This window comes from Nansenia antarctica, assembly GCF_963989245.1.
Source record: "Nansenia antarctica genome assembly, chromosome: 12".
NCBI lineage: Eukaryota > Metazoa > Chordata > Actinopteri > Argentiniformes > Microstomatidae > Nansenia > Nansenia antarctica.
Genome location: NC_137682.1, coordinates 5,893,498 through 5,906,535, shown reverse-complemented (window position 1 = coordinate 5,906,535; position 13,038 = coordinate 5,893,498). Strand labels below are relative to the sequence as shown.

General features: G+C 42.1%; 1 protein-coding gene across 1 annotated transcript in view; it reads left to right on the top strand.

The window, feature by feature from the left end:
- LOC308168607 (serine/threonine-protein kinase N2-like) overlaps positions 1 to 12,120 on the top strand; it is a gene marked incomplete at both ends in the record, with an annotated part of 13,361 nt that extends 1,241 nt beyond the window's left edge. Inside the window, 17 exons of the mRNA XM_080543207.1 lie at positions 1 to 87; positions 501 to 686; positions 1,075 to 1,184; positions 1,893 to 2,036; positions 2,476 to 2,551; positions 2,798 to 2,954; positions 3,058 to 3,202; positions 6,024 to 6,166; positions 6,509 to 6,578; positions 6,672 to 6,763; positions 7,536 to 7,712; positions 8,596 to 8,658; positions 9,429 to 9,505; positions 9,643 to 9,785; positions 9,991 to 10,098; positions 11,653 to 11,733; positions 11,917 to 12,120. The exon at positions 1 to 87 is cut by the window's left edge and continues 127 nt beyond it. Of these exons, the coding sequence (XP_080399333.1) occupies positions 1 to 87; positions 501 to 686; positions 1,075 to 1,184; positions 1,893 to 2,036; positions 2,476 to 2,551; positions 2,798 to 2,954; positions 3,058 to 3,202; positions 6,024 to 6,166; positions 6,509 to 6,578; positions 6,672 to 6,763; positions 7,536 to 7,712; positions 8,596 to 8,658; positions 9,429 to 9,505; positions 9,643 to 9,785; positions 9,991 to 10,098; positions 11,653 to 11,733; positions 11,917 to 12,120 (2,063 nt within the window). The remainder of the gene's footprint in view (positions 88 to 500; positions 687 to 1,074; positions 1,185 to 1,892; positions 2,037 to 2,475; positions 2,552 to 2,797; positions 2,955 to 3,057; positions 3,203 to 6,023; positions 6,167 to 6,508; positions 6,579 to 6,671; positions 6,764 to 7,535; positions 7,713 to 8,595; positions 8,659 to 9,428; positions 9,506 to 9,642; positions 9,786 to 9,990; positions 10,099 to 11,652; positions 11,734 to 11,916) is intronic.
- Between the last annotated feature and the right edge of the window lie 918 nt (positions 12,121 to 13,038).

Sequence of the window (13,038 nt, the reverse complement as noted above, 5' to 3'; positions counted from 1 at the left end):
TGGCCGCCCCGGCCCTCAGCCCGCGCTCCAGCCTCATCTCCACCCAGAACCAGTACAGCACTGTCGCCAAGCCTGCCGCTCTCACAGGCAGGAAAAAAAATCTCTCTTTCTCTCAAATACTATGCCACTGCGCCCCTCTCTTTCCTCAAATACTATGCCACTGCGCCCCTCTCTTCCCTCAAATACTATGCCACTGTCTGCGCCCCTCTCTTCTCACCCAATACCCCCACTCTACCTCTTGCCTAGTCTCGCAGGGACTTGTCGTCTTTAGCGACGCCATACGTTTTTCTACCCAGATCATTTGGGCAGTTAGGTATGATGGAGGAGGGCCTTGCAAAATGTCCTAGCCAAGTAAAATTGCTTGCTACAATTTGTCAGAATACTCTACATATACAGTATTTACATGTCATATTTCTGTATTATATAGCCTTTATATAATAAAATAATATGATATAATATATATAAATAAATCTTCTGTGTTTTTGATCTGGTTTACACAGGCACGTTAGAGGTCAGGCTCATGGGCTGTCAGGACCTGCTGGAGAACATTCCGGGTCGCTCCAAAGCCGGTCCGGTGCCGCTGCCCGGCTGGAGTCCCAGCGAGACCCGCTCCTCCTTCATGAGCCGGGGGAATCGGAACCGGGGCGCCAGCGCGCGGAACCTCTCCAAGAGCGAAGACTTGTCCAGTGAGTCCGACTCTTCTGAGAGTATGGGCTGTGGTGGAATTTCGTGACGTTAGAATTATAAGGTTCTATCTCCATTTTTGTCAAAATTGAGTTTTTTTTACATAATCTGATCCGTTAGGTGTTTATTAATGCCTGTGTGGTGTTTTTTTTTTAAATGTTGACATTTTTGAGTTAGTAATTCATAGAATACAAAGGTTCCATCTCACAAAACATAATAGAATGTAAAAACTTTGACGTTCTATATCTCTGAACTGCCCTAAACGGAGATAGAACCTTATACTTCTAAGCTCACGATATATGGAAGAAGTGGCACAGGGGGTGTTGGTGTTGGTTGTCCAGGTAATGAATCAGAACAGAATGAATGTTCATTGTTGTCGTGTTTCTCCAGATGAGATCAGTGCCGTACTGAAGCTTGACAACACAGTAGTGGGACAGACCACCTGGAGGCCTGTCAGCAACCAGTCCTGGGACCAGAAGTTCACACTGGAGCTGGACAGAGTATGGAACGAACATGCGTTTGTGTCACATTTTACATGCACATTCACTCACTCATATTCAACTAATTACTATGGTAACAAATGACGATTAAGACAAAGAAACGTGGTAGCGCTAGGACAGTATTCTCATCATCCTTGCCTCTTTTCACAGGCCATTTTATCTCCGACAAACACCTGTTATTCCTTATATTGGCATTCTGAGGCAGAGACCTAATGTGATTCCATCTTCCTCAAACATGAAAGATGAAACTTCTATTGTTCTAAACTCTATTGAGCCCGAGAAAGCTCCTCCCTCAGCCCATGCTGTTGCTTGTCATTTACATCCTAGACTTGTTTATGGAAGCTAGCTGGTTAGATAGAAGTTAGCAATAGAGATGTCCAACAAGTTTTACATTAAAAAAAACGGGGGTGTTCGCTTGATCTGACGGTGCGACGACCTGTCGGTAATTTCATTTTGAGCACCAACATCCCACCCACTTCTGACTGCTCAGTAACAATTGAACAAGCTACGTTTGACAGACAAGTGTTGAACGTGCCGGAGTGTGCAGAGCGCTCTGAGTCTGTCGTTGAGAGACTAGCATCAGCCTAATATACATAGTTCTTTGGTCAGTTTTACATGTCCTGTGTGTCTTTTCAACTTTTGAAAGTGTGTGGGCGTGTGATTGACTTGGTCGGTGCTTGACCTTGACTGTGTGTGTTTGACCTGCAGTCTCGAGAGCTGGAGATCTCTGTGTACTGGCGAGACTGGCGCTCCCTCTGCGCAGTGAAGTTCCTGCGACTGGAGGACTTCCTGGATAACCAGCGCCATGGGATGTGCCTCTACCTAGAGCCCCAGGGAACCCTGTTCGCTGAGGTATGATGCCACACGGGACCGGTATCAGAATTCTGAAACCGGTATACCTTCCCGCCAAAAAACCTGCTACACCGGTAGTGGTGGTGTAAAGAAATTAATCTGAATTCTGTGATTCTTGCACAAATGTAGTTTTTTTTCCTCTCTCTCTGTCTACTGTAGCAGGCCCAAACTCTTCCACAGTGTCACTGAATTCCTCCCACTTAGCATATGCCAATTTATTCATTAATTTATTTATTTATTAATAAACATGTTGTGTATTGGCAAAATAATGTTATGGACTGTGTGATGGGAATTATGTAAGCTTGTACACCGTATGCTACCAGTAATACCTTCCACTGGCCCAACCCTACTGACAATACATGTACTGTATCATCAGTATACAATAATCCTGTATGTTTCTTGTATACATCGATTCGTCACTATCGTGTATTTTGTTCAGGTGACATTTTTCAACCCTGTCATTGAGCGACGACCCAAACTGCAAAGGCAGAAGAAGATCTTCTCCAAGCAACAAGGTGAGTCTTAGTCTGAGAAAAGACTAAAAGGGGTCCCACCCAAACTGATATCCAGTTCCAACCTCAGTGGGATATCCAATAATAAAGTCAGTACTTTCACAGAAAAAGTCTGAAGTCATGACTTGTACGTTCATGTTAAGCACTGTCCATAAGGTCATGCCCTCTAGGGGTGTGATGAGGATTAAGAGAATGTGTGTTAAGGAGGTTAGAATGTCACTGACCCAGCGTACCCTCTTCCTCTCTCAGGCAAGACCTTCTTGCGTGCTCCTCAAATGAACATCAACATTGCCACCTGGGGCCGGCTCGTCAGAAGAGCCATACCCACAGTCAGCACCAACTCCTTCAGCCCTCAGGTGCCCGAGACTGGGCCTAGCAGCCTGCCGGGGTCACCAACACCCACCAGGTAGGCTAACGAAAGAAATACACCATTTCTCACTTTGTCACACACACACAGACCAGCATGCATTACTCACTCTCACATTATGATGTGACACTGTCCCTTCCAGTGACACATTGGTGACCAAGCTGGACTTTGACAAAGAGCCCACCCCAGGACCCAAGCACTACCCTGTACCTGATGACACCAGAGAACCGCTGTCTCAACTGCCCGATAAGGAGGAAGTGCAGGTGCGAACGGAGGTTACTATGGAGGTACTTGATAGAGGAAGTGCAGGTGAAGTCATGGGTCACCATCGGCATGAGAGATAGCGGGAAATGATCTTGTTGTGAACATGGGGCACAATTTATTGTTGAAAGGAAGAGGAAGTACATTTGCAATGACAATGGTTATGCTAATCACAATCTCAGTTGAAGAGTTTGTTCCAGCAAATTATAACGTAGGGTTGGGCGGTGTCCAATTTTTGACACTTTTGTTAGACAGTCCCCAAATGTCACCACGCTATACAGTATTACTGCAGGGTTGAAAATCACATTGTAGGGCTTTGGGTGAGGCGCCAACTTTAAATAATGAATTTGTGACAGTGGCTGGTGAAAGGTGGACCAGGGCCCTTGCTCCAGCCTGTCCGCCAACCTGCTCGAATACTTTCCGCGAGCAGCGATGTAATTCTTCTGAGGAGGAGAAACGGTCATGTGACACGTCATTATGATCGCTTCTAAATAGTTAGTCATATTAGGTTGTTTATTTGACAAATGACATTGTTTACAAAACGTTCTGTCATCACTTTCATAGCGGACTTCAACCACACAGACAGTGGTGCTGGACAAACACTCTTAACCCTATAACGCCTAAAAACCATGAAATAATGCAGGAACATTTTCATTTTTTGAATTCTGTCAATTTGGACTATATTGAACCTTTAGAAACATTATTTTTTTTTATTGAATTTTCATGAATGGGTTAACATAGGACCTGGGACCTAAATACCTGCAGTACCACATTTGATACGCACTTTCTGACGCGATTTTTACTATAAAATACATCATGAAATATACAGTAATTATGATCTTTGCTTCAAACAACTAGATACTCATGTTGGATATCAGTAAGAAATGTAATATTCTTACCTTAACCGTTGCTAAAATAGCAAAGATGGGGGACGGACAACGTTCTGGGCTTGTTTAGTATTTATTTTAATGTTTTAAATCACATTGCATCATGAAAATGCGCACCCCAATCCTCATAAGCATGTTGTTTGCAATTAGATGGCAGAATAGGTATCTTACCTGCCATCCGGTGGATTTACGCGGTACTGCGTTTAACTTTTCACCCATTTTGAGGTCAAACAAAAAAAGCCCTGAAAACACATCACATAATGATGTGTGCGGCGTTATAGGTTTACGGTGTTTATTATGTGCACATTGCGCTGCAGATTTTTTTTTATGACAGTATTGAAACGGATACCATTGCTATTACCGCCCAACCCTAAACTGATGCCTAATTTCCTGCCTTTTAATGTTCTGGGGAGATTTTTGTTGCTCCTGCCACTACTACATTAGCCACGCCATTACATGAATTACCCCAAAATAATGATGCTGAATGAACCCAGGATAACACTCGCTTGTTAGCATGCACCTCATCTCATGCCCTTCGTGAGTTTAGAATGAGAAGGTTCTATCTCCGTTTAGAATGATAAGGTTCTATCTCCGTTTAGAATGATAAGGTTCTATCTCCGTTTAGAATGATAAGGTTCTATCTCCGTTTAGAATGATAAGGTTCTATCTCCGTTTAGAATGATAAGGTTCTATCTCCGTTTAGAATGATAAGGTTCTATCTCCGTTTAGAATGATAAGGTTCTATCTCCGTTTAGAATGATAAGGTTCTATCTCCGTTTAGAATGATAAGGTTCTATCTCCGTTTAGAATGATAAGGTTCTATCTCCGTTTAGAATGAGAACGTTCTATCTCCGTTTAGAATGATAAGGTTCTATCTCCGTTTAGAATGATAAGGTTCTATCTCCGTTTAGAATGATAAGGTTCTATCTCCGTTTAGAATGATAAGGTTCTATCTCCTGTTTAGAATGATAAGGTTCTATCTCCGTTTAGAATGATAAGGTTCTATCTCCGTTTAGAATGATAAGGTTCTATCTCCGTTTAGAATGATAAGGTTCTATCTCCGTTTAGAATGATAAGGTTCTATCTCCGTTTAGAATGATAAGGTTCTATCTCCGTTTAGAATGATAAGGTTCTATCTCCGTTTAGAATGATAAGGTTCTATCTCCGTTTAGAATGATAAGGTTCTATCTCCGTTTAGAATGATAAGGTTCTATCTCCGTTTAGAATGATAAGGTTCTATCTCCGTTTAGAATGATAAGGTTCTATCTCCGTTTAGAATGATAAGGTTCTATCTCCGTTTAGAATGATAAGGTTCTATCTCCGTTTAGAATGATAAGGTTCTATCTCCGTTTAGAATGAGAAGGTTCTATCTCCGTTTAGAATGATAAGGTTCTATCTCCGTTTAGAATGATAAGGTTCTATCTCCGTTTAGAATGATAAGGTTCTATCTCCGTTTAGAATGAGAAGGTTCTATCTCCGCTTAGAATGATAAGGTTCTATCTCCGTTTAGAATGAGAAGGTTCTATCTCCGTTTAGAATGATAAGGTTCTATCTCCGTTTAGAATGATAAGGTTCTATCTCCGTTTAGAATGAGAAGGTTCTATCTCCGTTTAGAATGATAATGTTCTATCTGCGTTTAGAATGAGAAGGTTCTATCTTCGTTTAGGGCAGTTCAGAGATATTGAGCGTCAAAGTTTTTACATTCCATTATGTTTTGTGAGACGGAACCTTTGTATTTTATCAATTACTAACTCAAAAATGTCAACATTTAAAAAAATAACACCACACAGGCATTAATAAACACCTAATGGATCAGATTATGTAAAAAAAACTCAATTTTAGAACCTTATAATTCTAACGTCACGCATTGTCAAAGAGTGAATATTATAGCCACTGCCATTGACAGTGGAGTCTGAAGTGTGTGTCCCCTCCTCCTGAAGTGTGTGTGCCCACTCTGCAGGATGCTCTGGCGTCGTTTGACTTCCTGAACAAAAGGAACAGCCTGGCAGTGAAGTCAGAACTGGACGGTGTGGTAGAGCATCCAGAGATCCAGCCACCAGACCTAGAACTCACTGCAATTCAGAAGGACGACACAGAGATAAGGTAAAGGTCCACATGACCATATGTGACCTCCAAACATGTTAGACCTTTTTGTTAGACAGATTTTATTCTGATGCATTCTGATGCATCCTTCTAGCTATATTATTGATGTTGTTCCCAGTTAGTTACCATGAGAGGGCATATTTTTAAACTTCAAGCTTTAATTATCTTTAACTGTTATTTTGTCTTGTAAGGTGTTCTTGAGAGCCTCGAAAGGCGCCCATAAATAAAATGTATTATTATTATTATTATCATTATTATTTTCCCTGTCAAGCCTAGAGTTTGTCTCATTGTTCCTTCATTATGATGTATATTCTAATTGTGGCTGATATAATAATGTTTCAGGGAAGAAGAACAATTTAGTCTCAAAGACTTCAAATGTGTGGCAGTTCTTGGACGTGGTCATTTTGGAAAGGTACATACCCAACTCTATATTTTTAAAGCTCCCTCTAAAGAAATTGGCTGTTTTGAAATTCAACCTAACCTCTCTAAAATGGCTCTTCCACAGGTATTGTTAGCGGAGTATAAAAGCACAGGGGAAATGTTTGCCATCAAAGCCTTGAAGAAAGGAGACATTGTGGCTCGTGACGAGGTGGACAGGTAAGGGCTCAAACTGTGCATGTGCATTAGGATGCCTAGCAGAACAGCTTATACTTGGATGTATAACTTGTTTGTTCACATAACACGTTATTAAGAAGGAAAGCCTGTTATTCCATTGTTAATGGGTCTCCTAACAACAAACTCTGGACAACCAGAGTGTGGGGCAAATGTATTGTAGTTAAAAAGGAATTGACTGCCAATGGCATTGGAAAAAACCTGATATAGCTACGTAGAGTACTATATACTATATATATCATATAGAAACATGATCTAGCTACGTAGAGTACTATATACTATATATATCATATAGAAACATGATCTAGCTACATAGAGTACTATATACTATATATATATCATATAGAAACATGATCTAGCTACGTAGAGTACTATATACTATATATATCTTATAGAAACATGATCTAGCTACGTAGAGTACTATATACTATATACATATCATATAAAAACATGATATAGCTATGTAGATATCCTATTCATCACCACACTGGGCGTTCATCCCAACTCTGCTACCTGTGCCCACATACAGTAAATACTTGATCTTACATCTCTTATATTTGCAATGTAAAGAGTGTCTCACTCGATCCAGCAGTTAGCTCTGCTATCCATGGTCCACATGTTGGGGGGGGGGTCGAACACCCAGGCTGTATATTCCTACTGTGATCATCTCTTTCTACAAATAAAATGAACAAAAATAGGAAAGTACAGCCTCACTCGTATCTCTAGCTAACATCTTTGTCTCTGTTTTCTCTCCCAGCCTGATGTGCGAGAAGCGGATCTTTGAGGCGGTGAACAGTGTGCGCCACCCGTTTCTGGTCAACCTGTTTGCATGCTTCCAGACCAAGGAACACGTGTGCTTTGTTATGGAGTACGCCGCCGGGGGAGACCTGATGATGCACATCCACGCTGACGTCTTCTCAGAGCCCAGGGCCATGTGAGTGAGCAGCCCCGGAGCAAATAGACAAACCCTGACGTTAGAATTATAAGGTTCTATCTCCATTTTTGTCAAAATTGAGTTTTTTACATAATCTGATCCATTAGGTGTTTATTAATGCATGTGTGGTGTTATTTTTTAAATATTGACATTTTTGAGTTAGTAATTAATAAAATACAAAGGTTCCATCTCACAAAACATAATGGAATGTAAAAACTTTGACGCTCAATATCTCTGAACTACCCTAAACGGAGATAGAACCTTATCATTCTAAGCTCACGAAACACTTAACATTTCAGATTGACATGACTGTTGTGATCCTGCTTGTTATAGTGTAGATTTCAGAAGTCTTTGAATAGAAAAATAACACTTTGAGGGTTACGTGTTTTATAGTCTGATTTTGTCCACATTGATACTAGCACTACACACACACACACACAACACCTTGCCCTCTTGTGTTGTGTTCAGTAGGCATGAAACGGGAGAGAACGTTTTGAAACTGATGAACTCAATGCTTGTGGTTGTTTTCCCCCAAAAAATATTCTTCTGTTTGTAATCCCTACTAAACATTCCACGTCATGTTCATTCAACTGCTGGATTATCAGTTTATTCCATTCCTTTTGAACTGACCCGACTAAAAGGTGTTTTTGTCTCGTAATTGTAATATTATGATTACTCACTTTGTGAGCTGACCAGAGCTTTTGCTGCACTGAGATCATATTCAGAGGCTCCTTATTATCAGTTCTACCAGAATGCTAGGTGTCTTAGGTATCTTCTCTTACCAGTATCTTGTTTTACTTACCTACTAAGTATTCTCTAATGGTTTATTCCTTGCTGTAGTCTGTCCTCCTAGCTAATATCAGTTGTTCTTCCCCTTCCATAGATTTTATGCAGCTTGTGTCGTTTTGGGATTGCAGTTCTTACATGACCATAAGATTGTATACAGGTAAGAACCACTTCATACATTCTATAGAGATATGCTCTGCTATCAATTTACACTCACCAAACACTTTATTAGGAACACCTGCTGTACACATCTCAACAGTCAAAGCTGGTGGAGGTGGTGTAATGGTGTGGGGAATGTTTTCTTGGCGCACTTTGGGTCTGTTAATGCCAATCAATCATCGCTTGAATGCCACAGCCTATTTGAGTGTTGTTGCTGACCATGTGCATTCCTTCATGGCCACAGTGTACCCATCTTCTAATGGCTACTTCCAGCATGATAATGCACCATGTCACAAAGCAAAAGTAATCTCAAACTGGTTTCATGAACATGACTATGAGTTCAGAGTTATTCAGTGGCCTTCCCAGTCACCGGATCTAAATCCAATAGTACACCTTTAGGATGTGGTAGAATGGGAGATTCACAGCTTGAAAGTGCACCTGGAAAACACATGAAGAATCGCAGGGATTGCGTGATATAATCATGTCATCATGGACCCAAATCTCAAAGGAATGTTTCCAGTCTTGTGGAATCAATGCGGTGAAGAAATTAGTCTGTTTTGAGAGCAAAGGGAGACCCTCCCCAGTATTATTATATTATTATTATTATATTAGTATATGTAGTTTGGTACCTGTACTGTAGCAATGACAATAAAGTCCATTCATTCCATTCATTCATTCATTCATTCATTCATTAGTATAGTGTTCCTAATGAAGTGTACAGTGTTTGTGTATAATGAGGTGAAAATGTAATTATCATTTTGAACTTTTCAGAGATCTGAAGCTGGACAACCTGCTCTTGGACACAGAGGGCTATGTTAAGATTGCTGATTTTGGCCTATGTAAAGAGGGTAATGGACCTAAAGCCTCAATCCTAAAATGACTTCAAGTATCATAAATTCTATTAAATGCTCTTGATATTTAATGTGAGTATCACCTTTTATTTTGTCATGATAACTTTAGGATTTGCAATTGTGTGTTCCATCAGGAATGGGGTTCAGGGACCGCACCAGTACATTCTGTGGCACGCCAGAGTTTCTGGCCCCAGAGGTTCTGACGGAGACGTCATACACACGTGCAGTGGACTGGTGGGGTCTGGGGGTCCTCATCTTTGAGATGCTGGTCGGGGAGGTCAGTGGCTCTTATCTGTTCCCAAATTTGAATTATTTTAGTGCCTTCATCACATAATTTACAGCTGTGACTTTGTTTTTGTCACATCATGCTCATAGTTCAGTAAATAGTCAGTGAGTACTTAAAAAGATGATTCTAGAACATATACAATTTGAAAGTGCATCGGTAAAAAACGTTAACAGAATGTATGTGTTTTCCCATTCAGTCTCCTTTCCCTGGTGACGATGAGGAGGAGGTGTTCGACAGCATCGTAAACGATGAAGTACGCTACCCGAGGTTCCTCTCGACGGAGGCTATCTCGATCATGCGACGGGTGGGTTCTGGATCCCTGGAGAATTCTAGAATACTATCCTTGGTTTGATCTCTTCTGGAGAATGTCCTATCCTCGGTTTGATCTCTTTGGGTGGGGGGGAAAAACACCTAACTGCTCGTCATTATATTTACAAGCAAGTGTGAAATTAAAGCATTTCTAATGGTTTGTAAAGGTTCCTAATTACTATGTTTAAACCTGTAGTGAGCGGCCCCGCGGTGGTGTAGCGGTCTACGCACTGGCCACTAGTGCATGCTGCCCACCGGGGCCGGGGTTCGTATCCCGGCTCGCCAGATCCAGATATGGCCGAGGCACACGGGAAGCGGCATATTGGGCGGCCGCTTCCGAGGGCGGTATAGGAGTATTTCTGGACAAGGATCCGTCGCGCAACACCGCCCCCTGGGTGCCGGAATAACGGTGCTGGGCTCGAGGAGCCAGTCAGCTAGTCTGCCTGGCGGCCTCTTCTGGGACTGCCGGCCACGGGGTCGTGCGGCGGATCCTATGCAATAGGCAGGGGATAATTGGATGATAGGTTGGGTTCAATTGGCTACCAAATTGGGTGAAAAAGGGATAAAATCTGGAAAAAAAATAAAATTAAAAAAAATAAAATTAAAAAAAATAAAAAACTGTAGTGAAACCTGTAGTTGTCGAAGGCCGTTTTCATCCTGAAAAGCACTTTCTAAAATGTAATGTCATGGAAGGACACCGTTTTGTTTACAATTGGCCAGGAGGGATCTAAGGAAAAGGACTCAATGATTCATGTCTATCTGTGTCTGGTGCGTCTGGTGCGTCTTCAGATAGCAGACTAGCAGAAACTACATTTCACCTTGGGGGGTCAGAGGTGGGCAGACTTATGCACAGCAGCACCGTTAAACATAAAATATACAGCAGCCATGCCAGGGTCTATGCCAGGGTCTATGCCAGGGTCTATGCCAGGGTCTATGCCAGGGTCTATGCCAGGGTCCATGCCAGGGTCTATGCCAGGGTCTATGCCAGGGTCTATGCCAGGGTCTATGCCAGGGTCTATGCCAGGGTATATGCCAGGGTCTATGCCAGGGTCTATGCCAACGTCCATGCCAGGGTCTATGCCAGGGTCTATGCCAGGGTCTATGCCGGGGTCTATGCCGGGGTCTATGCCGGGGTCTATGCCGGGGTCTATGCCGGGGTCTATGCCGGGGTCTATGCCGGGGTCTATGCCGGGGTCTATGCCGGGGTCTATGCCGGGGTCTATGCCAGGGTCTATGCCAGGGTCTATGCCAGGGTCTATGCCAGGGTCTATGCCAGGGTCTATGCCATGGCGTAATATCGCACCACTTTTTCACAAGGCACCAATGGAATACTTAAATACTATATATAGTATAGCGCCACCATTTGGCCAGATGGCATGACAGGTGTGGCCTACAGCCTATTACCATCTTACCAATTTGCATCCTCCTATGCCTTACCATGTAACAGTTATTATTTGCATTACAAAACAACAGCTTAGACCACTATTAAAAACAGTAGTAGCGTTGAATGACAGCGTCAGTGTTTAACTCTACACCCTTTTGCTTGTAGCTCTTGAGGAGGAGTCCAGAAAGGCGTCTGGGGGCGGGAGAGCGAGATGCAGAAGAAGTAAAGAAACATCTGTTCTTCAGAGTAAGTTACATTTGTAATATTTTCAACACGGCCACTGTAATCTTCCAACAGATGATGATGTCATAATGACATAGTTAGGCGACACAATGTTCACGAAAACGAACTCTTATCCTGGACATTACAAGCCTGTTCTCAGAGGTTAACCTTTTGTTCCACCAATGTTCCTATTCCTTTATCTCCCAGAATATGGACTGGAATGGACTACTGGCCAAGAAGGTGAAGCCTCCGTTTGTGCCGACCATCCAAGACTCCAATGACGTCAGCAATTTTGATGACGAATTTACCTCAGAAGCGCCCATCCTGACCCCGCCTAGAGAGCCACGGGTGCTGAGTGGGGAAGAGCAGGACATGTTCTCTGAATTTGACTATATTGCAGACTGGTGTTAGCACCCCCCCCCCCCCCCTCCTCCCAACACAAACAGACACATCCCCTCTCCACAAACACACTGTGAACCAACACAGCGCTGACTGTACAACTCACATTTTAAACTCTCCCCTCTTTTGAAAACGTCAAGAGGGAACGTCTAACGTCGCTCTTCTAACCTTCGAGCGCACTCTGTGCCATTGAAAGACAAAGCCCAATTTATTTTTTAACAAAATGAAGAACTTTTTTTTTAACAAAAGAGGAAAAAACAAAACAAGATATTTGCTCTTGAGAAACTGAGTGAAGAGGGAAGGGATGCCTCCTGCGAAATGTTGTGTCTATTGTCTGACCACTGAGAATGTTTTCATATGAACTCTGTCAAGGAAATGGTAACATCACAATCATGTTATTCATTGTCACTGTCTGTTTTTGATCTGTACAGAATATATTCCTCTGTAATGTTTGTGACGAGCCCTCTGCCATAACTAAACGGCTTTATCTCTGTAAGGTTGATAATGTCTGCTATGTGTTACAAAAATGTTGTGCTCTAAGCATAATCACTGAACTAAGGTTTTAAGACAACAAACATCTTGACTACTACTGCTTCGTGACTTGAAACCCAAGGAAGATTTTCCGCTCAATACTTTCTTCAATCCTGTTCTTAATCCCCCAGAATCCCCCAAGAGTCCATACATTTTCCTGTTACTGATCAGTGGGCTTCTGTCACCTGAATTCAATGACAAAACCTACCAAAGCTAACTGCTAATGTATGTCCGAAGTTAAGAATTATGGCCCAGGAAACAGCAGGTTGTTTAGACAGGCAGCTGATTATTAAACAAAAGCAGTCCATCCATTGTTAAAGCGACTTTTGATATTACAACACTATTATCCCTCATGTTCTGTGATCATGTTAGTTTTACATGAGCTTTCACTGTATATCG